Source organism: Ochotona princeps, chromosome 14 (genome assembly GCF_030435755.1).
Source record: "Ochotona princeps isolate mOchPri1 chromosome 14, mOchPri1.hap1, whole genome shotgun sequence".
NCBI classification, from domain to species: domain Eukaryota; kingdom Metazoa; phylum Chordata; class Mammalia; order Lagomorpha; family Ochotonidae; genus Ochotona; species Ochotona princeps.
The window spans coordinates 4103366-4130503 of NC_080845.1; the positions used below are offsets into that span (position 1 = coordinate 4103366).

Consider the following 27138-nt stretch of genomic DNA (forward strand, 5'->3'; position numbering starts at 1 on the left):
GGGCCCACAGCCTGGTCGCAGGCCCCCTCTTCCTGACTGCCCGCCACGGGCAAGCTCAGCAAACGGGCCACACTTTGGTCCTCCTTGCTCCTACCTCAGCCCTACCCCAGCAAACAGCCTCTCACCAAACAGAAAGAACAGAGGGAGGGGGTGGGGAGGGGGACCCGAGGCGGCCCACCCGCACTAGCTCCCTCCTAGCGGGCGGTGACGGGGTGGATGGGCAGCAGGCTCCCGAACTTGAAGTGCTGGATCACCGGGAACTTCTCCAGGCACTGCAGGAGGAAGGCAGACAGCTGAGGGTCATGCCGTACCAGGCCTGCCCGCCCAGCCGTGCCCACCCCTCTGGCCTCCAGGGCACAGGGCCTGTGTGGGGTTGGGACAGCTGGCTCTCGTGCTCCCCCCGGCCAGGCAGCAGAGCCACACAGGACCCAGGAGCGGGTGTGGCCCTGGGCAGGCGGAGAACAGGTCAGCCAGCATCTGCAGCTCCAGTTGCTCCAGCAGCCCTGGGAAGTGGAGAGGCAGCGAGCAGGCCTGGAGCTCCCATGAGGGGCAGTCCTGCCAGGCTGGCCCAGGCCTCAGGCTGGGGGTGATCTGGGAGACACAGCCTCTAGGCCACACAGGTGTCACCACCAGTGCAGAGGGGGTGGGGGGCAGAAGGCCGCAGGGGTCCCGGCAGAGGAGCCCAGGTCCAGGCCAGAGGCAGAGGCAGCTGCCAAGCCGCTCTGTCAGGAAGTGGAGGGAGCTGGTGAAAGGACTCCCCCCCAGGGCCCCGAAATTCCAGAAAGGGTCAGAGATCAACCTGCTTCCCGCCCTCCTCTCTTCTCTGCCTGCCCTCCCCATCACCAACCCCAACAGAATGCAGCTGGGCCACAACTGGCTAGTCACACCCACCACGAGGGGCATAGGAAGTCCCCCCACAGATAGAGGGACTCTTAGTAGTAGCACCACAGGGCTGGCCCTCAGGGGAGCAGGACTAGGCCACCTGTGAGCCACTCCTGCTGAGGGCCCTCGCTGGGGGCTCTGAGGGGCTGCCTCCCCTGCAGCGGCCACTTGGCCGACCCCTTCTAGACTCAAGATTACAGGGCCTCCAGAGCCTCTCTGGCCTGGGAACTGCCAGCCGCTCCCAGGAGCACTGGCTGGGAGCACACCGCAGGGCTGCTTGTGGACTGCTCCATGGGGCAGAGCTGTCCTGGACTGGTTGGGGCTGTGGACAGGGAAGGCTTAGCACAAGCTCCCCAGCAACCCACGCTGGGAGACTGGCAGGGGCCAGTACAGGTGGGGAAGCAGGGCAGTGTCCCAGGCCCAACCTCCCCCAGGAGAGAACCCCGTGGGCTCGAACCTAAACACAGGCTGCGAAGTCCAGAGGAAGGAGGGGGCCACAGCCACAGCCTTTGCACTCAGGCCACGGGCTCAAAGCACTCGACCCAAGGACACTCGGTGTTGAGGGCAGGGCCGGGTATGAGTCTCCAGTCACGTGACTCGGGTCACAGAGGAAGTACCAGCCTGGACCTGTGGGCTCATGCGGAAAGGCTGAGCGGCAGCCTAGGGACTTGGGGCAGGGGTCTCCCGGCCAGCGTCTTGGGGCTGGCCAACACGGACAGGGCAGGGACAGGTCCACAGTGGCCCCACTCACCTCAGCCTTGTACATGCGGATGAGGCCCTGGTTCACTTTGGACCAGGAAGGGACCGCACTGATGTTCCACAGCTGGTTGGAGTGCTCAGCAAACGGGCCCGTCTTCATCTGCGAGAGAGGCCGCAGCTGGGGTGGGGCCGGGGGGCGTGCAGAACCTTCCTGCACCCCTCTCCCCATATGCGGGTGCACACACACACACAGCAGGCAAACACACACAGGCAGGCACACAGAAACAGACACAGGCAGGTACACACACACACAGAGACACACACACACAGAGGCAGGTATACACACACACACACACACACAGAGACACACATACAGACAAGCAGGCACACACAGACACAGGCACATTCATACACGGGCGTGCGTGCACACTCGCAGCAGGGCTCAGCTGGGGCTCCTTCAGCCTTCCAAAGCGCTGGGAACGTCTGACTGCCCTTGCCCGCCTCCTCCTAATCACCCCTTCTCCCAGAGTGGAAAAACCAGCCCAAGTCCTGCTGCCCCCCAAATCCCACATCACTGGCACATAAATCCCTGCCTCAGACTGCACCTCCCACACCTCTGGCTAACTGGTCTGCAACTGCCCCAGGCAGAGCTGCAAGCGAAGGCAGTTGGCCCAGTACAGCTGCCAGAGGGGGCTCGACCAAACCAGGCCCACGCGTCCTCTGCAGTAGAGGGTGGGCAGCCACAGCTCCAATCCTGACGGCCCAGGGAGGGACACACCCCCGCCAGCCCAGGCAGTTCCCACCGCCCCAGCATGTGGTCACTAATGAACCCGGCAGGTCCCTGTGTGTCTCTCACGTACACACAGGCACCATCTGTGGTAGGGACTTGGGCCTCGAGGCACTGCCAGCCACCAGCAGACCAACTCTGAAAAAGGCAGACGGCCCTGAATCTGGCAGGGAGGCTGACTTGGACCCCGAGTGAATGGAAGGTTCCAGAAGAAACTGCACTGAGGCCCGTGGTGGGGACTGGGCTGACTCCTCCAGGGAGGGCAACCCAAGTCAAAATCCTGCCCTGTGTCTGGTGTGCCGGACACCGGGCCCAGGTCCCCAGGGGGCTCTCCAGACCCCTCCCCACCCCGCCCCTGTCCGGGGCTGTGGGCGGTTCACCCAGGGCCAGCTCAGCAGGGCGCAGGGCACCTGATCTGCTCCTGGGGGCCCGAGAGGGAGCCCCCAAACGCTGCAAGCCAGTGCCAAGGCCAGGAGAGGGAGCGGCCTCCTGCCTCTCCCCACCAAGGAAGGAGCGGCTGCAACATTGGAAAGGCAAACAGGAACTGGGGGCGAGAAGACTAAATAAATAAATAAATAAAATAAAAGCCCTGGCTCCTTCTAGCCACAAAGGGAGCGAGCGAGCCGAAGGCGCGGGCGTGAGCGGCAGCCCGCAGTGGCCCAGGGGAATCGTGAGTCAGAGCAGCCATGTTGAGCAGGAAATTACTCACAGCCGCCGCGCTCCTGCCTCCCGGCTCCCCCGAGAATCGGCCTTTTGTAAATGGTTCCTCTGTCAGGAACGGGGGATGGGCGGGGGTGGGCGCGCGCCGCCTTCCAGTCAGCTCCTGCCCTTCCAGCTGAAACCTGATCCCTCCCTTCCCAAAACTCCAAATTTAGAAGCAGATTGAAACTGAAATTCTTTTCCTGCCTGCCCTGGGCTCTTAAAGGCGCCGGGGCTGCTTTTCCCTCCCGGAGCCCAGCACGGAGGAGCCGCCCCGCGTCGGGAGGCTGGCTCGGGGCTGCCCGGACGGCGCAGGCCCGAGACCCCCGGGCTCCCGGAAGGCCGTGGTCTGCACCAGTCTCCAAGGCGACCTGGGCCCCGCCCGCCCAAAGCCCACAGAACTGCACGCCCCGCCGTGCGAGAGCCAGGCCCAGCCGTGGGTCCAGGAGAGGGGTCCTGGCGAATGCTACACAGCGCAGGCAGCAGCCCCGCAGGCCCTCCAGGCCGGGCAGATACGGAAATGGCCCCGGCCCACCCTCCTAGCCCTGCAGCCTGGACCCCCGGAGAAAGGCAGGCCTTGCAGGCGACGTGCGGCCTCCCTCGCCACGCTCAGTGTGCCTGCAGTGCCACCTCGTGGTCACTGCGGGCCTGGCGCTCCCCCGCGCTGGGGACGCTGTGGGGTGCCTTCCCAGCCTAGCCAGCCACGCAGAAACACCCCAAGGCCCGGCTGCGCGGCCTCCTCCTTACGGTGACTGACAAGGACGCAGGGGCTTAGCCAGCCGCCAGGCGCCCCTCTCCCCACCCTGGCTCCCCAACCTGGCCCAGGTCTCCCCCAGCCAGGAGGGCGGAGAGCCAGGCTGCGCCAAGCCCTTCGACCATGGGCCCACGCCCCTGGGGGCAGCAAGTCTTCAAGGAGGAAGTGGTGGCTGTGTGGCCAGTCACTCAACCCTCATCTGCTGACTTGGAAAATCGTGTCACTCCGCACTGGCCTGACCAGCAGCCTGGAGCCCAGCCTTCTCTTGGCCCTGGGGGCTCAGAGTGGGCAGCAGGGGGTAGGACAGGGTGCTGGGCAGGGCTGAGAGGAAACCCCACCCCAACGGAAACAGAGGAGCCGAGAGCTGGGGGCGCCCGCTTTCCCAGGCAGGGCCCCAAAGGCCTGAACAAACCCCAAGGCGGCAGGCACCGTGCCCTTTGGACAGCGTCACCCGAGGGCCTCCCCCACCATGACATACTTGGCAAGGCCAGTGAGGGCTGCGTCTGCGCCCTGCTCGGGGCACCGCGGGCTTTGGGAGAAGGCTGCGAGTTGAGGGGGCAGGACCAGGCGGAGGCCGCGTAGGGCTCCCTCTGCTGTCGGCCTGCCGTCTTGGGCAGCAGCTGCAGCCACGCTCAGCCTCGGCTCCCCGGTGCCGCTCACCTCGGTGATGAAGAGGATGCACTCCAGGAACATGTAGTCCTCGTGGTTCTCGTTCACGGCCTTCTCGTCCACAAAGTGCCTGGGCTCCAGGAACGGGTGGTCTGCAGGAGCAAGACGGGCTGTGGACCAGGCTTCCCGCCCAGGGCGCGGCCGCAGCCGCGGTGCCCGCACCATGCCACACACCCCTTCACCACGGTCCCCGGCCACTGTGACATGCGTGGCGTGAGCCGCGGCACACGGGACTGCAGGCCGCAGCACCTGCTCACAGTGAGCACTGGCCAGCTAGAGCAGCGACAGCCAGGAGGCCAGTGCCTTGGGCCTTGGGCTGACACCTGGTGGCCTTACCACACGGACCCCCACAGTCAAGGGGGTCACAGTTTGTGGACAATGTGTATTATGGATCTCAGGCTTCCCTGGCACCAAAACAAGCCCATCTTTTATTCCATTTCCCACCGAGTCCCTGCAGTGCCATGGCCCTTCCTTAGGACCCCCGCATGGCAGCCCTAAGGACAGCCCTGACCTCCACCGCGTGTGAGGATCGGCCCCTCCCGGGAGTGGGGAGAAGCCAACACCTCCCCAAGGCCCATGTGGCTAATGGCCGTCTCTCCAGGCGGCTGCGGGGAAAGCCACCTGTGGCTCTGAGCAGTCCCTGGGGGCTGCCTGCTCCCAGAGCCACCAGGGTGAGAGCCTGAAGGGCTGCTGGGATGGGGGCACCCGTGGGCACAGGCAGCAGGCCCTTCACACGCCTCCCAGCAGTGAATGGTACTGGCACACAGCCTGAAGAGCCCTCATTTCCAATGGAAAGCCCCACAGCCGCTGCCAGGACCCAGGGTGCCTCACCCCAGACCACTCTGCGCCAGGCATGAGCCACTTCCCGTCACCTGGGGGACTCGGCCTGGACTTCCTGCCCAGGGCAGCTGCATGGCCTCTGGCTTGGCTGTGGGTGGCAGCCAGCCAGTGCGCCTGATGCCCCATTTCCTGAGCTGTCGCGGGCTGCGGTGGGCACCCCTCAGTACCTATCAGCTGCGAGCTGCCCCAGATGAAGGGCAGAAACTGGAAGTCGTCCAGGCCCCACACGCCCTGGCTGCCAGCTGGCTCCATGCGGTAGGTTTTCTGGAGTTTCCGCATCACCTCGAGGTACCTGTGGCGGGGTGAGAGCAGAGGGTCGATGGTCAGTTGACGGGCCAAGCTGAGGCCACGCAGCAGCATCCTCAGGCCCCAGCCTCCTGTGGGACATCACAGATCAGGGCCCTCTGCTGCTAACAGCCTCTGAGACCCTGGGTGGAAACTGACTCACCCTCCCCTGGCACGGGCTGCCATGGGAAAGCCCCGGGAACCCAAGGAGAGTGGCCCCTTGCTCCTGGGCCCTGTCCAGGCCTGCTGCCCCAGCACTGCCAGATGGGCCGTGAGTGAGCGCTATCGGAGTCCATGGGGATGAGGGGAGGGGAGGCTCCTGGACGCAAGGGGTGGGCAGTGGTGAGGGCTGCCTGAAGCTAGCTGTGTGACCTCTGGGGAGGGACCTCATCTCCCGCTCCCTCAAGCTGTGAGGCCCCAGTGAGGCCTCCCCGCTGTGCAAAGGGCTTGCACAGCGCCTCCCCATGGCGGCCAGCAGCTCTAGGGGACACAGCCCCCAGCCAGCCCCCAGCCGCGCCTCACCGGTTGAACACCTTGAAGACGATGGCTATCTGGTCATCCACCCGGAGCACCCCGATCTTGCACAGACAACAGAGGAAAGCAGCAAAGGCTGCCTCGTGCCCTGGGGGAGGAAGAGCCGCCACGGTAAGTTCTGGAAACCGGTAGAGACTGACCTTGATCTCCCAGAGCCAACATCCCACTCGGGATCTTGGAGTAGATCCTGCCCCCCGCATCCAGAGAGACCTGGGCCCCCAGGAGCACCAGGGCCTCAAGGCTCCTCCTGAGAGGCCGGGCTGGGACCCGCTTAAACACACATTCCAGTGAATGCCTGTGCCTGCAGGTTTATAACACGCCCAGCCATTCCTCTCTACTTAGGTTGTTCTTTAAAACTTTTATTTAAATGCCAGAGTTACACCCAGAGAAGAAACACAGAGAATCTTCTAGCTACTGGTTCATTCCCCAAATGGCCACAATGGCCAGTGTTAGGCCAGCCAAAGCCAGGAGCCGGCAGCTTCCAGGGGTCCCATGTGGATGCAGAGGCCCAAGCGCTTGGGCCATCCTCTGCTGCTTTTCCCAGGTGACTTGCAGGGAACTAGATTAGAAGTGGAGCGGCTAGAACTCAAACTGGTGTCCATATGAAATGCTGGGATTACAGACTGCAGTTTAACCCACTACCCCGCAATACTGGTCCCTCCATTCATCTTTCTTAGTCTGGGGCCGACGTGGAGATGCAGCCAGCTGAGCTGCCACTATGACACCGCATCCCAGATGAGACTGCCAGCTCGAGTCCCAGCTGCTCCGCTTCCGATCTAGCTTCCTGCTCATGTGCCTGGGGAGGCACTGGAAGATGAACCAGTGGATGAAAGATCTCTTCTGCCTCTCTGTCACTCTACCTTTCAAATCAATAAAATCAATAGAGTTTTATGTGTTCACTCATTTGAAAGGCAGAATAAAAGAGAGAAGAATCTTCCCTCTACTGGTTTACTCCCCAGAAGCTCACAACAGGAGCCAGGAGCCTCCTCCAGGTCTCCCACACAGGTGCGGGATCCCAAGGCTTTGGGCCGTCCCCCACTACTTTCCCAGGTCACAAGCAGGGAACTGGATGGGAAGTGGAGCAGCTGGGACTGGAACCAGCATTCTGTCCAGGCACCTGTTGGCACCCCAGGAAGCAGCTCAGCTGTGCCCCAGGGCTCAGCCCGCCCTGCCCCTGCCCTACACAGCGAGTACCTGCTGTACAGGCTAGGAAGAGGTGGGGCTCAGTCCTCACCCCTGGGAAGACAGGCCTTACCCATCATCACTAGCGTGTCGCTGGCTCTGAAGGAAGAAGGGGGGACACTTGGAGGATGCCGTGGGGGAACCCCAAAGTGCGGAGCCACATTTAATCTGAAATCAGAGAAATGTCAAGCTATCTAGCCAACAGGGATGAGGGAACTGACAAGTGTGTTTTAGCAGAGGCAGCAGCACACACAAAGGTCCTGGGGCAAGCCATGCTGTCCACGTGGAGGCGGTCGCAGGAAAAGCTGGCAGGAAGCGGCTCCAGGAGGCGCAGGGCAGCCAGCTGGGCTGTGTCACAGCCTTCCCAGGGTCCGCCAGGTCAACCCAGGGCTCAGGGCACCTGCCTCTGCCTCCCCAGGTCCTCTCCCAGAATCAAGACAGCCCTGGCCACAAAATTGCCCTTTTCCTAATGGATCCAGGTGAAAACCAATACTAAACCCGGGTCCAGCTTGGAGGGGAAACCCCAGCCAAGAACCAAGGCAGGGCCCGGCGCCGTGGCCAGCAGCTAAAGTCCTCGCCTTGAACGCTCTGGGATCCCATATGTGTGTCAGTTCTAATCCCAGCAGCTCCACTTCCCATCCAGCTCCCTGCTTGTGGCCTGGGAAAGTAGTGGAGGACGGTCCAAAGCCTTGGGACCCTGCACCTGTGTGGGAGACCTGGAAGAAGGTCCTGGCTGCTAGCTTCGGATTGGCTCAGCTCAAGCCATTGCAGTCACCTGGGGAGTGAATCATCAGACGGAAGATCTTCCTGTCTCTCCTCCTCTCTGTATATCTGCCTTTCCAATAACAACAAATAAATCTTTTTATTTAAATTTATAATATTTTTTTAAAAAGTAGAACATAGAGCAGTAAACATCAAAGCATAACACATAACAGTGAAAGCCTATTGTAGGTAATTGTGTAAGCAGTACATTGCTGATGGATTACAATAAACATTTTTAAAAAGTGCACAGCTGACGGGGAGTACAGCAACCTGCTCACATATAACAGAACAAGCTAACAAATAAATCTTAAAAAAAAAAAAGGGCGAGGTGCCCTGCCACCTCTCCGTCGTGTGACACGGGGAGCATCGCGAGGCCAGGACGTGCAGTGCACCTGCAGGCTGCTTCCCGCCCCAGAAGCTTGTGTGCTGTCATTAGCAGCTGTGTGCAGGTGAGCGGCCAGGGCCCAGACTTGCCAGGGCTGCCCCGCACCCACCCGCAATCCTCCCCAGGCCCTTTCTGCTGAGGGTCTTAAGGCCCCCACCTGAGGGTCTCCAAAGACCCCATACACTTGTTCCCTGACAGCAAAGGACCAGAGGACAAGGCCTCCTCAGGTCTCGGCTGCAGAAGGGCCACTGTCCAGGACCTGGCTCTGGGGCCTTGGTGCCTGCAGCGGCCTACCTTCCCTGGACAGGGCAGAGTCATGGCAGGAGAGGTGAGCCCGTGGCACGCAGGAACGCCCGGCCTACAGCACGTCCCCTGTGACTGGTCAGACGTTTAGGTGAATGGCACAGCCAATGTGACTTAGGAACAAGGGTTGATGCTATGGGCACCAGTTTAAGCCCTAGCTGCTCCACTTCCCATCTAGTTCCCAGCTGATGTGCCAGGGAAGGAGTGCAGGACGGCCCAAGTGTTGGGGCCCTACACCTGCATGGGACAATGGGATGGACTGCAGGGCTCCTGGCTTTGCCCTGGCCTCAGCTGTTGGGGCCATTTAGGGAGTGAACCAGTGGCTGGAGGATCTCTTTATTTCTCTTTCAATCTCTCTGCACCTAATCTCCACCATTCAAATAAATAAAATTTTTTATAAGATTTTTTTTTCAAGAGACAAGAGCGTCAGGAAGAGTGTGCCTTGAGCTGCCAGGGACACCACGAAGCCCCTTACTTCCCCAGAGCCTGAGTAAGCAGCCAGCAGCCACCTGAGGCTGATCAGGGCTCAGGGACCGCCACCTGGGTGATCACGAGGCTTCGGCCAGGAAGAGCGGCCAACGACACTGGGCACGCAGGCACCGTGCGTGTGGCACCAGCGCCCCCTGGTGGACCATGCCAGAGCCGCAGCACTGCTTTCTGTACACTCCTGCCTGGCTGCCCGGATCCTGGAATGCTGCTGGCCGCAGTGGCTCCAAAGCACTGCACTGTGTGGGAACTGTGGATGGCTCACAGGGCCTTGAGAACCCTCAGAGCAACAAGGAAGCACCCAAGGACAGAAGGCAGGGTCACCAAACCAATGCTGTGCTCCGCGAGAGGCTGGTACCTGTGCCATAGTCAATGCGTGTGGAGTTGCCAACTGACTCCTTCAGGTAGACGGCCACCTCAGGCACTGCTGCTGCCAGGTCAGTAGGCACCACTGTGGCCACCAAGCGTTCCGCTTCCTGATAACGCAAGAGACACAACGTGGTGACAGCAGATTAGGCGGCATCTGGCCCAGCTCCTGCTCTGACTAGCAGGCAGGCAGAGCTGACCTGCCCACCGCCTGTTGCCGCATCCCTGCCTCCAGGATGTCCAAGGACCCGGGGGGCTGCGGTTCCCCCATCTGAGGACCACCACCCATGGGCCATGTGGACATTTCTACCAAGAGAAGCCAACGGGTGGAGGTCATGTGGGCCTGGACACATGGTGGTGCGCCTGCACAGCGGAGTACCACACACCAAGCTCTGTGTCCTGCAGGACAACTGAATGGCTCTGACACTCCTATGAGGTTCAGAAACAAAACCTGTTTGTGGGACAGAAACCTGAGGAGTCAGAGGGATACACCAACCGGGAGGCACCAAGGTCCCTGCAGGAGTGGAAGGCAGGTGGCAGTGACCTGCAAGCCCACCTCATGGTGCCGCTCTGCCCTGCCAGCTCCCTCCTGGCTTTCAGGTCACACGCTCTCCAGGAGAAAAAGGCTGTGGTCAGAGCCCAGGGGTGACTCTCGGCCCAGGGCTTAGGGAGTGCCCTGCCCTCCCCTGTACACATGCAGCAGGGTTGCCGAGCTCAGCAGCAGCTGACCTATGACTCTACCGCACAGCTGCTGGATGCCTGATACCCAGACCCACGGGGACCCAACAGCCTGGGCTGCATAAGGCAGGCCTGAGCTAACCCCTGTCCGGGACGCAAGAGACCCACAGAGAGGGGCCCGCAGCCCCCTCAGAAAGAACCACAGCCTCCCACCCCCGGGGCCCTCCCACTGACATCTCAGTCCGCGAACAGGAGCAGCACCAAACCCTGTGGCCACTCTCCTTCTCTTGCACCAAAGGCAGTGCGCCAGGCCACCGTGACACCCGAGTCCTGCAGGCCTGCCCCACGCTCCCTCCCAGGTATCTCCCTTCTCCTCCTCCCTGGGTGGTGCTGCCTAGCGGGAGTCTCCCCAGGGATGCGGAGAGCCAGGCAAGCCCGGCTGCGGCTCAGATCCCGGCGGCGGGGGCTGGAGGCTGCCAATGAATGAGCCCGCCGTGCCTGGCACTCCAAGGATACAACTGCCCAAGCCCGCCCTGCACCCGCCTCACCTGGTCGAGCTTGGCGTACCAGGTCCTGTAGGCCTTGTTCCCAAAGCGAGAGGGCTGGTCCACTGGCGGGGTCTCATTGATCCACCGGTCCAGAGTGTCAAGAAGGGCCAGCAGCTTCTCAATGGCCTGTGGGAGCAGAGGGTGTGCCCGGCCCGCGTCACAGATAGCAGTGCCCACTGGCCTTCCCCTACCTCTCTCCAGCTCTTCCCAGCTGCCCTGGGAGATGGCTCAGAGCAAGGTGCTGGCCAGCCTCCTGGGAGGGGCTGCTGTGCCGTCACCAGCTCTAGTCACAATCGGCTGGGGAGCACATACCACCTACCCAGCTTGGGACACGAAAATGTCACCCTGCCATTCAGAAGCAAACACTGCCAGTACGTGAACGGCTCTTGCTGGAGTGCCCCGTGGCACTGCCCAGGGTCAGCATGGCGAAGCCCAGTCCATGTGCCATAACCAAGAAGCCCAGATGCCCCAAGTCCTGTCTTTGCATCCTGAACACAGGAAGGCAGCACACACCCTTAGATGGAAGGTGGCCAGCCAGGAGGGCCTCCTCCGTACAACACGGGCTGCGCCACCCTATGGCCTGCTTGCGGTGCCCGGGAGCCTCATCCCGCAACAGCCATGAAGCAGGAGTGGGCAAGGTTGCTGTGACGCACTCCAGGGCTGTTTCCGGTTGTCCTACTACTCGCAGCAATGTAGTTGGCGATCCGGCCCAGCACCTCCCCTTCCCATGGAGATGGGGACAGGCGTGGACAGCACAACGTGCAAGCCATCACAGAGAGAAATGGGGGGCTGGTGACTGTCAAGGCCCAGACCTGGGGGGTGGTTGGGAGCCACAGGCCAGTGGACGGGGTGCTACCTGTGTCTGCAGGGATGAGCAGAGGGCTGCACCCAGCAGCAGCAGGACCACCACTGGGCACTGTGGCCACCAAGGCGCAGAAGCCGGATGGCTCTGTGTGTACTGGGGGACAAGGAGGGTGGGGGGGGTGGGTGAGTAGCTATTGTGGGCTGGGCCAGGTTGCCTCCCAGGCTGTGGAGCAGGGCCACCTGGCCTTGTGCAAGCTGAAGGTGGCCCTGGCAGTCGCCACTCCTCACGTGCCCTTCCCCTGTGCCCAGGGCAAAGGGGCATAGGGCAGCTCGCCCGTGAGAGCTGCAGGCAGCAGAGACCAGTCCCCAGCACCTGCTGACGCTCCTACACCCAGCTGGCTGACAGAGCACCCCACTGCTGGCTGGGTGGGGTTGGACCCTGAATAACTCAGGGCCCAGCCTCTCTGTCTGTTGGGAGGGGCCGGGGGAAGCGGCGGTAGCCTGGGCAGGTACAAGGAACCATCTCACCACAGCACAGCTCCCTATGACTGAGCTCAGGGAGTGGCCAAACCGCCCCAGCAGTTTGACCAGCCGACTGCACTTCCAGAAGGACAATAACAAAAATAAACCTATCTACCACCACCTTTAGTTTTCAAAAGTCTGAATTTTTTAACCCCCACGGAACAGCATGAGAGCAAACAATTAATACGAGTAGAAGGGAGCTTTGTGGACACAGATCTAGACAGACCCCAAGTGACGCGGCTGTCACAGTGGAGTCGCCTGCTCGCCCACCCTCCATAAGTGGGCAGAGGGAAGCCGAGCAGCTAAGCAGGCAGGCAGGGAGGTCCCTGGTGCCCTGGCTGCTGCGGTGGGCCGCACCTTCTGCTGCCCCTGCCCCGGGGGCCACCCTCGGAGGGCCTCACCGCCCATCACTCCAGAGCAGGGACGGAGCTGCAGCAAGAGCAGCGCGTGATGAGTAGGATGAAGCGCACGCTCTGACAACCACGGGGGCAACCAGTGTGTGGCCTGGGTCACAGTGAGGCCTCCCCACAGGCCGGGCGTGGCTGCAAAGGAGACTAAGGGGGTCCTCGAAGACAGGCCACTCAGCTGCAAGGTGACACAGCAAGCAGGGGACACCGAGTGCAGCCAGAACAACCCGCGCTGAGACCACAGCTGGTGGGACTAATACCCCACCCCTGCCCGGCCCACCCTCAGGGACTACCAGCACCTGGGAGGCATCTGGTGGCAACAGTGTGCTGGGGTTCCCCACCCTCAGCATGACTAGAAGCCCCTATCTGTAGTCACCCCATCCCAAGCACCAGGCAGGCTTGCCCACCTTGGGCAGGCAGAACCGGAGGGCCAGCCTAAGCTGCTGGCTGGAACCAGGGAGGAGCGCTCTGGGAGCAAGAACAGCCTTGGGCTCAGGTGAGGAAACTGGGCCAGAGCAGGGCCAGGCCTTACCCAACCGGCTGCAGCTGGGTGGGCCAAGCCAGGAGACAGGCCACTTATGCCCTGGTGCCTGAGATAAGAGGCTCAAGGTGGCCCCTGGCCAACTGGGACGTGAACCCAAGAGGCCACTGGAGCCTGAGCCTCAGTCCCTTGAGGCGGTGTCACAGCAAGCCCACACCCACGCCCACACCTACACCCTCCCCACTCTGACAAGCAGGCTCTCCGCAGCCACTGAAAAGTGCTTGCCCTGTCCCGAGCCCAGGAAGCGGTTCCCCAACCAGGGACACCTGCATCCTTGAACTTGCGCCTCTACTTCTCAGAGGAATCCCGCAGCCTAGGTCCATAGAGCCGGGCACAGGCTGGGCACAGCAGCCATGCACAGGACCACAGCCTCAGGGCCCAACGAGGGCCCAAGTGGGAGAGCCAGGGTGGCCGCAGGGGCTGCCAGGAGCCACGAGGATGCCCTTGTCTGTGCCCACGCCCCCTGTTTCCGCAAGGCCCCTCGGGAGCCACTTGACGCTCTGTCCTGCCATCTCCATTGCAAAAGGCAACAGGACACCAAGCGGCCACAGGGCAGGTTCCGCGACAGACCAGCCACCAGGACCTGTGTCACACAGTCACCAAGCCACAGCCCAACACCACCGGCGCACCCGGCAACAAGCCAGGAGGTGACACCTGTGGCAGTGGCGGCAGGTTCCCCAGACCCAAGCCTACCTCAGAGACCGGGTACTCGAAGGTCAGCTTCTTCCCCTTCACGCCTTCGTTGAGGGTGAGGATGAACCCGATGTAGTCAGCGTAGGCCTGCCACATAGAAGGGAGAGGACCACGGGGGTGGGCGCGGTCAGACCTGTCAGATCCTGGGCACTCACCAAAGAGCTCCAAGTGGCCACCAGTCCCCTCTCCATGGCGGTGGCGGAAGCAGCAGCCACAGAACGTCGAGGCTCCAGCCCAGCTAGCACTCCTGCCAACAAGCTCTGCCCGCAGACAAGCAGTGAGGGAGACACTGCTGTGGCACCCACCTTACACACAAAAACCCGGGCTGCCAGCGCCTGACCATGGCTATGTCACCAGGGGGGCCCAGGGGCCAGCGGGGAGGCTCTGCTCCCAGAAGGAGCTGCTGCGTCTGGGCACCCTCTCAGCTTCTCCCCGAGCACCCCCGGGGAGCGCAGTGCACCCTCAGGTGTGCCACATCGGGACACCCGGCTTTGATCCCCAGCTCTGGCTCCTCACTCCAGCTTCCTGCCAACACAGACCCTTGGAGGCAGCTGTGGGGGTTCCCTTGGTTGGGTCCCTGACACCCCTGCAGGAGATCGGACTGAGTTTCTGGGGCCCCAGCCCCAGGTGTGATGGCCATTTGGGGGTGGAACAGAAGTCCCCAGAATGCACTTTCATATTCTCCAATAAATAAATACATAAACCAAGTCTCAGTAAAATGTGTGTAAAAGGAAAGGACTGGGACTGGCACTGTGGCACAGCCCGCTGAACTGCCGCCTGCAGCCCTGTCATCGTATGGATTCCGGCTCGAGTCTCAGCTGCTCCACTTCAACTGAGCTCCTTGCAAAGACACCTAAGAAAGCAGCAGAGAATGCCCCACCTTCTTTTTCTTTCTTTCTTTCTTTTTTTTGAAGATTTATTTATTTTTATTGGAAAGTCAGAAAGGAGAAGAGACAGAGAGAAAGATCTGCTGTCCACTGATTCACTCCCCAAGTAGCCACAGCAGCTGGAGCTGAGCCAATCTGAAGCCAGGAGCCAGGAGCCAGGAACTTCTTTCCGGGTCTTCCACACGGGTGCAGGGTCCCAAGGCTCTGGGCCGTCCTCGACTGCTTTCCCAGGCCACAGGCAGGGAGCTGGATGGGAAGCAGGGCCATCAGGACACAAACCAGCGTTCACATGGGATCCTGAGGACGGCCTACTTTCTTAGGCCCCTGCACCTACATGGGAGACCTAGAAGAAACTCTATCATTTGGGACGTGAACTAACAAATAGAGGATCTCTCTGTCTCTCTGAAACTCTGCTTTTCAAATAAAAATAGAATAAATCTTTTTTTTTCCTTTTTCACAAAATAGAATAAAACCTAAAAAAAAAAACCCAAAAAACAAGGACTGGGGGCCCAGGCCCCTGGAAGGGCAGCCACGAGAGCGAACTCTGCCTCGTGCCTTCTCTCTGTCCCTCGCGTCTTCCCTATCCAGGACCCATGGCTGCCAGAACAGGCACAGTCAGCCCTGGGACGGGCCCTGGAAAGCAAATACTACTATCTAGAAGGCAGCGTCCCGCCTAGCTGGGTTAGCCACAGCATCTCCCTGCCCAGGGCAAGGCTGGGCTCCACCCAGCTACTGCACAGGTGGCAGCCTATCCCGATCCCGAGGCACACATAAGGGCAGGAGAAGGTGCTGGCTCCCTGGAGGACAGCTGTGCATGTCTGCAGACACCCATGGTTCGGCCTTGGGGAGGGGACAGGGTTGGGCAGGCCCAGCATATGGGATGGTCCCCCAAGTGCCAGCAGCACTGAAATTGAGAAAGTCAGGGAGTATAATAATGCAAGATGACGCAAGGCCTCGGGCTGCAATTGCCGGCTCTGGCCCGTGAGTGTTTACGCTGGAGAGCACTCGGACAACACCAGATAACCATTTGCCTGCGAGAACACAGAGGCCTGCAGTGAGAAACAAGCCAGGCAGGCCTTCTGGCCTTCACCCTTGAGGGGGCAGCACGAGGCTCCAAGGTCCACCCAGGGACCGCCAGGGGTGGGGGGCCGGTATCTAGAAAGGGTTGTCCTGCTCTCAGTCCCAGTCTCCCCACAACCTGAACCAGCAGCCCAGGAAGTACAAGCTGCTACCTCCTGCCACATGGGCAGCACAGCTAACACCACCAAATCGCCACCAGGGTTCCAGTCCCAGCTCCCAGGTATTTTCAGACCTAGCTGCGTCCCTCACCAAGATCTCCATGAGGAGACCTACCCTTGGCTCCCACCCTTGCCATGGGGCGACTCTGCCATGACCTTGCATTTATACAAAAACCTGAACTGGGCCCGGCATGATAGCATAGTGGTTAAAGTCCTCGCCTTGCATGCGCCAGGATCCCATCTGTTCGCCGGTTCTAATCCCGACAGCCCTGCTTCCCATCCAGCTCCCTGCTTGTGGCCTGGGAAGGCAGTTGAGGACGGCCCAAAGCCTTGGGACCCTGCACCTGTGTGGGAGACCAGGAGGAGGTTCCTGGCTCCTGGCTTTCGACTGGCTCAGCTCCAGCTGTTGTGGTCACTTGGGAAGTGAACCATCGGACGGAGGATCTTCCTCTCTGTCTCTCCTCCTCTCTGTATATCCGCCTTTACAATAAATAATTAAATCTTTAAAAAAAAAAAAAAAAAAAACCTGAACTGAATCCCCAGAGGCTGCCCTGGTCAGGCCCTGGCCTGTGAGCTGACTGCTAAGGTGTCTGAGTGGTCCCCCGAGTGGAGGGACAGCTTCCTCCCATCATGCCTAAAATCCCACCATCTTAGCACCCCAGGTCCTTGCCCCAGGTCCACCCCCACGCGCAGGCCCCGCCAGGACCTGGGAGCGCTTCCACTTGCCCATGTCAGGAACTGTGTGGATCTCCTTTTTGGGAATGACAAAGCTCTGCATGGCCGGAGGGGTCTCCTCTGAAGACTCTAGACAAGAGAGATGCAGAGCAAATGATGAACACACCCTCCTCTCCTCATCCCTCTCACCAAGAGGTGTCCATGTGCCCATGCCTGGCCTCCCGTCTGCCCAGCTACAAGGACAGAGGAGCAGGGCAGCACCACCGGCCCCTCAGCAACCAGCCATGCCTTTACCTCCCCCTCCACAGTGGGCCTGTGTGGGTCGGGTAGAAAGTGCATGTCATAGCAGGCAGAGCAGGTAGAGTCACTGCCTGCAACACCAGCACCCTGTATGGGCACTGAGTTGAATCCCGGCTGCTCCACTTCTGATCCAGTTCCCTGCTAACACATCTTCTGGGTCTCCCATGAGGACGCAGCGGCCCAAGGCTTTGGGCCATCCCATGCTGCTTTCCCAGGTCACAAGCAGGGAGCTGGATGGGAAGTGGAACAGCTGGGACATAAACCAGTGCCCCTATAGGATCTTGGCACTTGGAGGTGGAGGATCAGCGTTTGTACCAGGTCCCCCGAGGAGGCTTTCTAAGTGAAGTCTGGCCCCCTGTTGAGGTCAGGCTTCAGCCAATGAGCCATCGTGCTGGACCCAGGCAAGGTTTCTTGGGGGACTAGACAGCTGGACTCAAACCCCAGCCTCAGGGAAAATCACAAGACACGTGCTCCAATCCGGAAGTGCAATATCAGGCCTGTGTCTCCTTAGCTGCAGGTGCTTGAACTATGGACAGAACGTCCAGAGACACACAGGGGACAGGACAACAGGCCCAGAGGCACAGGGGACAGGACAACAGGCCCAGAGGCACACGGGGGACAGGACAGCCGGCTCATCCAAGCCAACAGAGTACACCGAGTACCTCAGCAATGAGAAGATGGGAAGCAGAACAGGCCAAACCACTCCTGGCCAAGCTTTACAACAGGTTCCTGGGCCTGCAGACACTGACATGAACGCGGTCGGCCGACAGCCCTGGGAAAGACTTCCTCAACTCTGATACAACGGCGCCAGCACATCCGAGAATCATCCAGACCACTCACGCAGCACTCTCAGAACATCCCTCCCCTTGCCAGGGTCTCAAGGGAAACACCCCATTCCTGGGCACTGATACCGTTTGCAAGATCCACCTTGCAGATACAAGAGAAAGGAAAAAAAGAGAGAGAAAAGAAGAACTGAAACACTTCTCTCACCCACCTACCTGCACACTTCGTCCCTCCCCCATCAGAGGCCCACATGGAGCCACCCTCGCAACTATGTAAACACTAACAATTCAACAAAAAAAGGTTTTAAAAAGGAAAAACAAGTTGACAGGCAATTAAAAAAAAATTACTGCATCAACAAAACTCACGAATGTGGGCCTGGCGCAGTAGACTAGCAGCTAAAGTTCTCGCCTTGCAGGTACCGGGTCCCAAATGAGTACCAGTCCATATCCCAGCTGCTCCACTTTCTATCCCACTCCCCACTTTTGACTTGGAAAGTATTGGAGGAGGGCCCAAAGTCTGCGGAAGCTGTGCCCACGTGGGAGACCTAGAAGAAGCTCCTGGTTCCTGGCTTTGGATCAGCTCAGCTCTAGCCATTGTGGCCCCTTGAGGAGTGAACCAGCAGATGGAAGATCTTTCTATCTCTCTTTCTCTCTGTAAATCTGACTTTCCAATAAAAATAAATAAATATTTAAAAAATCACCTATCAACTATGTTAACATCACCTTAAACAAAATTAAATTAAAAAAAATCACAAACCTGATAAAAATCAGAAGTTGTACACATTCTGAAGCTGGTAGGCTAAAAGCATCTGTGGTGTTGCAGGGTAGGCCACCGCCTACACGCTGGCATCCCATACGGCGCTAGCTCAGGGCAGGCTGTTACACTTCAACCCAGCTCCCCGCAAATGCCTGGGAAGGCAGTGCGAGACACCCAGGTGCTGGACCCGTGCCACCCATGTGGACACCCAGGGGAAGCTCCTGGCCCCAGCATGGCCTGGCTCTGGCTGGCATAGCCATCTCGGATGTTAACCAGTGCACAGGCGATCTCTGCCTCTCCCTCTGTCTCTGTTTACTCTAACTTTCAAATAAATAAATAACTTTTTTACTATGATTTTTAAAACAAAGTAAAAACCTCTGTCTGCTGCCATGACACGGAGCTGGGTTGTGCCCTGCTGCCGGGAGGGTCAGCTGGCAGCTGCTGCTAAGGGCACAAACCAGCACTACCTTCTAGGCAAACACTGCAGAGCTGGCACTCTGCCCGGCACCTGTGTCCCCTCCAAGGGCCTGCTCCGGGGGTGGCTCTGGACCCCCTTGTCCCGCAAGCCCCGGGAGGCCTGCGGTGCAGCTTCAGCCCCGGTCAGTGGCTGTTGTTACGGACATTTGGAAATTCAGATTTACAGGATACATCTTAATCTAAGCTACACACAAAGTGATATGTGCGCTGGAAAAATAACCTCCACGATACATACTACTTTTTTCCCCCTAGATTCATTTATTTGTATTGGAAAGGCAGATAACACAGAGAGGAGAGACAGCAAGATCTCCTGTTTGTTCACTCCCCAAGTGGCCACAATGTCTGCAGCTGAGCCAATCCGAAGCCAAGAGCCAGGAGCTTCTTGCGGATCTCCCACATGGGTGCAGGGTCCCAAGACTTTGGTCCAACCTCCACTACTTTCCCAGGCTACAAGCAGGGAGCTGGATGGGAAGTAGAGCAGCTGGGACACGAACCAGGGCCTATTTGAGATCCCGGTGCTTGCAAGGCAAGGATTTAGCCACGCCACACTGGGACATGAACGAGCTCATATGCAATCCCGGCATGTGCAAAGGCAGCCATTGCACTGCGCCCTACATATTCCTTTTTAAAACAAGAATCTGGGCCTGGCGGTGTGGCCTAGTGGCTAAAGTCCTTGCCTTGAAAGTGCTGGGATCCCGTATGGGTGCCAGTTCTAATCCCAGCAGCTCCACTTCCCCTCCAGCTCCCTGCTTGTGGCCTGGGAAAGCAGTCAAGGACAGCCCAAAGCCTTGGGACCCTGCACCCATGTAGGAGACCTGAAAGAAGCTCCTGGCTCCTGGCTTCAGATATGTGCAGCACTGGTTGTTGCGGTCACTTGGGGAGTAAATCATCTGACAGAAGATCTTCTTTGTCTCTCCTCCTCTCTGTATATCTGACTTTGCAATAAAAATAATAATGAAAATCTTAAAAAAAAAACAAGGATCGGGCCCGGCGGTGTGGCCTAGCGGCTAAAGTCCTCGCCCTGAACACCCCGGGATCCCATCTGTTCGCTGGTTCTAATCCCGGCACCTCTACTTCCCATCCAGCTCCCTGCTTGTGGCTTGGGAAAGCAGTTGAGGACGGCCCAAAGCTTTGGGACCCTGCACCCGCGTGGGAGACCTGGAGGAAGTTCCAGGTTCCTGGCTTCGGATCGGCACAGCACCGGCCGTTGCGCTCACTTGGGGAGTGAATCATCGGACGGAAGATCTTCCTCTCTGTCTCTCCTCCTCTCTGTATATCTGCCTTTCCAATAAAAATAAATAAATCTTTAAAAAACAAAACAAAACAAAAAAGCAACAAGGATCTATTACTTTAGTAGTCCTGAAACAAGCCTCAATTTTAAGTGGAGCCTCTATATTTTCCAGGGGTAAAGGCAAAGGAAAATGCTGCAGGTCACCACGATGCCCTGGAGACGCCTTCTCACTAGTGCCAACACCGGCGTACTGGTGCAGCAGGGCAGGCTGCCACCTGCATGCCAGCGTTTCATGTCAGGGCCCCAGTCTGAGTTCCAGCTTCCTGCTGAGGTGCATGGGAAGGTCTGGGGCCCTGCCACTCCTGGGACGCCAGGCAGAGCTCCTGCCTCCTGCCTTCAGCCTGGCCCGGGCCTGGCATGACCCAGCGGACAGATGATCTATCTCTCTCCCTAGTCCATTCCCCCGCCCCCAACACACAGCCCGGAAAGACACGCTTCCTTCTGGAATGCTGGGAACAGAACCCCGCCAACGCCTCCATCATATCCCAACAGCCTGGATGTGTTGTGGGCTAAGGAGTTGATTAGCCCTCGTTAAGCTGAGCCCTACAGGGAATGGGCTTGGGGCTAAAAGCACCTGGTCTAATTGGACTCATCTGTACCCAATATTCTGCTAATGAGGATGTGGGGGAAAGAGTATACAAGTAGGGCTTGGCGACGTGGCCTAGTGGCTAAGGTCCTCGCCTTGATCCCATGTGGCTGCCATGTGGCTGCTGGTTCTAATCCCGGCAGCTCCACTTCCTCTCTATCTCTCCTCCTCTCAGTATATCTGACTTTGTAATAAAAATAAATCTTTAAAAAAAAAAAAAGAGTATACAAGGAGAGGTGAGAGGGCAATAAAGAGAGACTTCGGAGAGACTTCCGCCATCACTGGTCTCCTGTCGGTGCCTCATCCCCAGATCCTCGCCATGTCCACGTTACTGGCTCTGCTGGCCGGAACATGGATGCTCTGCAAAAGCAGTGTTTCCAGCAAGCTGATTACAAACACAAACCCACTGCCATGAGTGCACACACCTCCCTCAGTGAGGGCACGTGCACAGTTTGTTCAAGTAACTTTGGTTTCGGGGTGCATGAAAGACTGTATCCCTAAGCCCAGCTGGGCCCGCGGCTTCTGCCCAGGCAGGGTGAAGGGTGGTGGGTGGTTCAGGACTCAATCCCTTCTCAGAGGCAAGCTTCAAGGAAGTCTGATGGTCCATTAAACACGCCACACGCATCCTACTGCCTCCTCCCTAAAATCTACATGACTCTGAGGGCATGGGAAAAAAATGAGACAGCAACTTAAGAAGGTTCTGGAACATGTGACATCTAGAGTTCCAGAGAGGTCTTCAGGAAAGGAAAAGTACCACGAGGGCTGGCACCTGAGGAAGACAGCAGAGTCTGGGACAAGAGCCAGGTGTGCCTGTGCCTCATGCAGTCACAACGGGCCCCCCCGACCTGGCCAGCCTGGCTCCCAGAGCCCAGCACTAAGGCCCCTGTTAGTAAATTGCTACTTCAGGTAAGATGCTAACTATAAAGGCCTAGGGGGCCAGCTGGCACCGGACCACCTGGCTGTGTATGGGAAAATGTCCCCCACATCCCAATCAACTTTAAATGATATTTGGGAACACAGGCCTCTGGCCAGGGCAGGAATGGCCCCCTGCCCACCACAGCTGGCCCGTTGGCTGGAGGGACGCCATCACACGAAGCACACACAGGTGCCCAAGACAAGCAGCCGCGCCTCAACCACAGGCCAAAGCCACCTCGGCCCACCCCCCGCCCCACAGTATCTCCCTGATAAAGCTGTCACGCGCCAGTGGACCCCCAAGCCCCCACAGAGGTCTCCTAGTCCATGACGTGCCTTTTGTGAAGCAGGCTAGCCCCACCCTGCCACTGAGGCTCACAGGGTATGACTTGCCAGGCAGTCAGGTCCACATAACCCCAAAAGCCCAAACTTTCCCTGGTGCAGGGAGTCTTGTTCCAGAAAGTTCTTGTGGCATGCAAGGCCCCCCCTGCAGGCCCTGCCTCCCTGCTACCCCTACTCCTTCAGAAACGGGCTGCTGTCCCTCTGAGTGCTGCCTGCCCCTCCCTCGGCTCTCCCAAAGCACCACCAGAACTTCCTGGGGCACCTGCCCCGGGGGGCTCAACACAGAGCCGACCCAGCTGTTCCTGCATCTATTTTTTGGCGGGGAAGGGGATAAGCAAAGAGATGCCCCTTCCTGGTTTTCAAAACTGGGGAGTCGGACAGTAGCTTTCCGCCAGCCCACCTCCGTTTCCGGGCCGTGTCTGCAGCTGGTCCTCCATGGCCAGCTAGTACTGGGCTCCAGACGCCAGCAGACAGCCTTCGCCTCCCTCTCCTGCACCCCGGCTCCTGAGAGGAACCCCTAAAAGAGGCCCCAGTGTCAATAACGAGTTTCGGCAATGATGCCTATATAACAGGGGTACTCTCTCATCTTGCCCAACCAAATCTTTCTAAATTAGTGGTTTGGACAGCGACAAGTTTCTCTTCATAAATTCTCCACCTCTGACATGGGGGGGAGGCCCCTAATGCGGGGGCGCGGGGGCGAGCACTGGGGCGAGGCGGGCGCCACTGGCCCCGTACCCCTGAGCGGCTCTAAGGGAGGCAGCCACCGGGCACTTCGGGTAACTTTTCTGCCAGGCCAGGGAAAAGGGGGGCACGGCAGGCCCCAGGTGCGGAGAAGGTACCCCTCGGGGCTCCCCGAACCCCGCTTGTCGCACCCCACCCACCACCCCTCTGAGGCCCGGCGTCCTCCTGCCAGCTCCGCCTTAAGGCCCTTCCAAGTTTGCTCTCCTCACGAGTCCATCCCCTTTCAACCGCCGCCCCCCGACTGGTTCCATCTCCGGACCCCGAGCCTCCGGCGTCCCCATCCCGTCATCCCTCCCCGCAGCCCGGCCTGGCCCCGCCGGCCCTCCTTTACCTGGCGGCGGCTGCCGCTCGCCCTCAGCCATCTTCCTCGGAGCCGGCCCGGTCGCCCGCAGTCCCCCTCCAAGCGTTCACCCCGCACCCACTCCTCTTCTCCCCGATTCTGCCACGGGCTCCCAGCTTTCTCAAGAGAAGTGAGCGCCGGCCGTCTATAACCGAAAAATCGCGAGTTAAAGTCACCCCAGCCACACTGCCGCCATGCCGGCGCCGGGCGCTCAGGGAGCATGCCCACCAACGGCCGGCTTGCGCCCGGCGCGCCGACTCGCGGCGGCCGCCATGTCGGTGCGGGGCGCCCGGGGAGCATGCGCACCAACAGCCGGCCCGCTTCACGACCGCACCGGCCATACCCGCCCGGCGGCCATACCTGAGAGGGGCGTCAAGTCTGTGTGTGTCTGTGCGTGTGGGGGGGGGAGTGTTTGTAGGGGCAGTAGCCGTATTTCTACAAGTCAGTCCTGCCTTGTCATCTTAGCCATAAAATGATTAAGCATACATTCCCGTCATCGCTTGACTTCCTACCACTTAACTAGGAAGAAGCACATCACCGCTTCCAAGGACCTCCCTCTAACGCCTAGTCCTGCGGCCCCTGCACCCCTGCGCCCCACTCGGTCGCACAGCCGCTCGCTGACAGCTCTGGTTCCGACCCCGCCCTCCCGCCTGGCCCCGCCCCGAAACCGCTGCTTGACCGGCCCCATTCGTCATGGTCCCGCCCTGGACCTGTCGGTGAGCACGCCCCACCCGCCATGGCCCCGCCCCCGCACGCCGCGGCCCCGCCCCGAGCGAGCTGTTGGCCCCTCCCTACCCGCCGCGGCCCCGCCCCGGGCTCCGGGCTAGCCGCCCCAGGGCTGCGCGGCCGAGGCCCCGCCCCGGTGTCCTCCACCCCGGGCGGTGCGCCCGCCGCCCGACCGGCCCGGTAGGTGGGCGCGGGGCCGCCTCTACCGGTTGGTGGCGGTGACTCGGCGACCTTGGACCTGTGACTCTAGCGGGGGAACCCACCGGCCACAGCGGCCACGCGGACTTTGCCCAGTTCAGGGGGCGGAGCGGCCTGCGGCTCTGCAGGCGGACCGACTGCAAAGATGTTAGCCTTTGCCGCCAGGACCATGGTGAGTACGGCCGGAGCCCGGCCTGCAGGGCCCTTGGGCGGTCGGGCGGGCGGGCTGCCCCGCTGGGGCTCGGGCCTGGCAGCGGCGCGGGCGACCTGTGACCGGGGTGGGGTTGGCGAATGGCTTCCCCCCGCCTGGGGCGCAAGGTCAGGGGTCCCATATCGAACTCGCGTCCTGGGGACGCGCAGTTCCAACGACCCGGAAAAGACAGCGGGGACGTGAGCTTTAGTGGGCACCCCCTAGCACGCCCACGCCCCTCCACCGAGGCGGGCACTGTGACCCGGAGCGTCCCCGGTTATTTTGAGTCACACCCCTGGCGGCCGCGGCCGGCGGGCTGCACCCTCTCCAGTTGCTCAGCCTCTTTGGGTTTGTCAGTTGGCCCCTTCTCCCTTCCCGAGGATGCGTGAGTGGCCAGGGGGACCCGTGTCACGTGGGGACAGTGCTCGGGAGTGGCTGGAGGCAGCAGGTGGCAGCCCCAGTCCCTTCGCGGGCAGCTATCCTGTTCAGGTTCAGTTCCTGTGACCCAGGCACAGCCCTGCTGGTGCCTGGCTGGCTCAGCAAGCTGCAGGTGCATCTCACAGGTGTCCCAACACCTGGGGCCGCCCCACCTCTTTGCTCCCGCTGGCCGAAAGCCTTGTCCCTTCCCTCCCACAGACAGCTTCTAAGTCCTCCAGGACCACCAAACTGACCCAATGGCCAGATAGCCCCCTACTACCGCCAACCAGATCAGCCCAGTCCTCCACCCTCTGAACTCTGGCTTCTGGTTGAAACCTCAAGTCCTCCACCCTTGGCCCCAGCTCTCGGAGGCACAGCTGAGAAGAATGAGGCTTGGGGAGCGGGGTGGCATCCTGTGGGGGGACCACGGGGTGGGCAGGGCACGGGCGACCGCTGTCCACTGGCGGCCTTTGCAGGTGCCTGCTCCCCACATCAAGCCCGATTCCAGGACTGCGTTTGTAACCTCAGCAGCCAACCACTCTCTGCCCTCCAGCCAAGCTTTCCCACATCAGAAAGATCTCCGCCAATTTGGGCAGGTGGAATTTTTAATACCTCTTGGCCTGCCTTCTTGGTGCTGCGCCCACGTGGGGAAGTGTGTCCAGGTTTCCTCCGACTGGGGAACCCACCGCCAGTCCCCTGCCTGCACCTCTGTTCCTCTGCTCCTGGAAGCTGGGGAGGGTGGAGCGTAGCCCCCAGTCCCCGCCTGAATCTTGTCGTCCTGTTGCAGCCCAGGCAAGGGATTGCCTCTTGTTCTGCTCGCCGGCTCCGTAGCACAGTTAGAGACGCAGCTGAGACAGGCAGACAGGGCTCAGAACCTTGGGGCTGCCATGGAGGACGGGCAGCAGAACGGGAAGGTACGGAACGGAGCTTCTTGCTGCTTTCCTGCCCACTCTGCCAACACCCTGGAGCCTTCCCGTCATCCTCGCCTCCTGTCACCTCCAGCCTCCCCTATTCCCTCTCAGTCCCCCTCACCGTCTCTGGCCGCAGCGCCTCCGCTCCACCCCCACGCCCTCCCAGCCTCACCCCACAACCAAGAGAAAGCCCCAAGGCCTTAGCCCTGCCCAGAGGTGGGGTCACAGGCTGACTCCCCGATTTTCTCTCCTTCCCTTGATTTCTCAACCTGGAAAGGTTTTTAGGCGACGAGGAGGTGGAGGCCTGGGCACAGTCACCTCACTGCCGGTGAAAAGTGGGGCCGGGCACCCACACAGGTGGGAGGGACACACCCCTCCGCCACCTCGACAGGTGCACGCACCCCGACCTGGCTCCTCTAACCCTGCTCATATCGATGGCCACACCCTATGCTCTCCCCACCACCCCATCCCTACCTGAACAGCCGGGCCCCTGGAGGGCGGGGCCACCTCAGGCTCCAGCGCTGAGAAGCCTGGGCAGGCACCTCCCGCAGGAGGCCGTCTCTACCCCGGGGATGGGTACATAAGACCTGCGGCTCTCTGGCTCCCAGAACTGTGGAGAGAATGAACAAGGTGTTGTGTTGCCTGCAGGTGAAGCCCCTGGGCCTCCTAAAGCCCTCCTCTTTGATGAAGGTTTCCGGCCGCTTCAAGGCACACCAGGATGCACTGCCACGACTGCCCGTGCCCCCACTCCAGCAGTCTCTGGACCACTACCTCAAGGCACTGCAGCCTATTGTGAGCGAGGAGGAGTGGGTCCAGACCAAGCAGCTGGTGGAAGAGTTCCAGACCTCAGGGGGCGTGGGTGAGCGCCTGCAGAAGGGCCTGGAACGCAGGGCCAGGAAAATGGAGAACTGGGTGAGTATGGGGGCCAGGACAGGGAGGGGCATTTTCTGGTACCAACTGCTGGGACACTCAGTTTTCTTGTTGCACCCATTTCTTCGGCACTTACCCTGCGTGGCACTCAGTAGGGTTCAGGGTAGGCAAGAAGGACCCGATCTACCAGCCCCTGGGGGCACGTGTCGCCGGAAAGAGGGAGAAGGGTTTCGAGCAGGGAGTGAGTTGGCGGGTGAGGTCATACCAGGCAGTGGTGTGTGAGTGGCTGGTGGGCTAAGAGGCAGAAGCTGCTTATGGTGCGCAGGAGGCCAACGAGGAGGGGGCAGAGGTGGCACTGGCCTGCACTAACATGGGACAGAGACTAGGGTGCAGTACAAGTGCAGGGACAGCTAGCAAGAACCTGCACGTGAGCTTGGAGGGGTGGCTTTAGGTCAAGCGTGGTGACTGGGTGTCCTGCTTCCTTCCAGTCTGTGACTCACATTGCAAAATGGGTGCTTTCGTGTCCCAGCAGCAATGGGGAGGCTTGTGTGTGGATGCCAAGGCTGTTCTGAGTGCTTATAACATCACCCAGGTGCAGGCCCTACAAAAGCATCAACTTAAAAAGCAGCTACAGACTGACTTTGATCCCACCTGCAGGGGCTGCCTTGGCAA

General features: G+C 60.2%; 2 protein-coding genes across 5 annotated transcripts in view; one reads left to right on the top strand and one right to left on the bottom strand.

Moving 5' to 3' along the window:
* Nucleotides 1-24258, bottom strand: PTPA (protein phosphatase 2 phosphatase activator). Of its 3 annotated transcripts, none has more exons than XM_058672780.1 (11): nt 24144-24258; nt 23146-23299; nt 16658-16755; nt 13827-13913; nt 10860-10985; nt 9626-9743; nt 6138-6237; nt 5498-5622; nt 4482-4582; nt 1634-1741; nt 1-272 (listed from the first exon to the last, which is right to left on the bottom strand). In XM_058672780.1, the coding sequence occupies exons 2-11, from the start codon at nt 23174-23176 to the stop codon at nt 195-197; spliced, it is 972 nt and encodes a 323-aa protein (XP_058528763.1). In that variant the 5' UTR covers nt 23177-23299; nt 24144-24258; the 3' UTR covers nt 1-194. The 3 variants fall into 3 exon arrangements, with proteins under 3 accessions (XP_058528763.1, XP_058528764.1, XP_004593552.2); XM_058672781.1 differs by lacking the exon at nt 24144-24258 and adding an exon at nt 23515-23532; XM_004593495.4 differs by lacking the exon at nt 24144-24258 and having other exon boundaries at nt 23146-23443.
* The window catches only part of CRAT (carnitine O-acetyltransferase), a 9768-nt gene continuing 6745 nt past the window's right edge, over nt 24116-27138 (top strand). Inside the window, exons 1-2 of one of the 2 annotated variants that reach the window (XM_004593496.2) lie at nt 24116-24250; nt 26245-26508. In XM_004593496.2, coding sequence (XP_004593553.1) covers nt 24224-24250; nt 26245-26508 — 291 coding nt within the window. In that variant the 5' untranslated portion in view covers nt 24116-24223. Of the gene's footprint in view, nt 24251-25531; nt 25600-26244; nt 26509-27138 lie in introns of those variants that run through there. The other variant, XM_058672778.1, reaches the window with a different exon arrangement.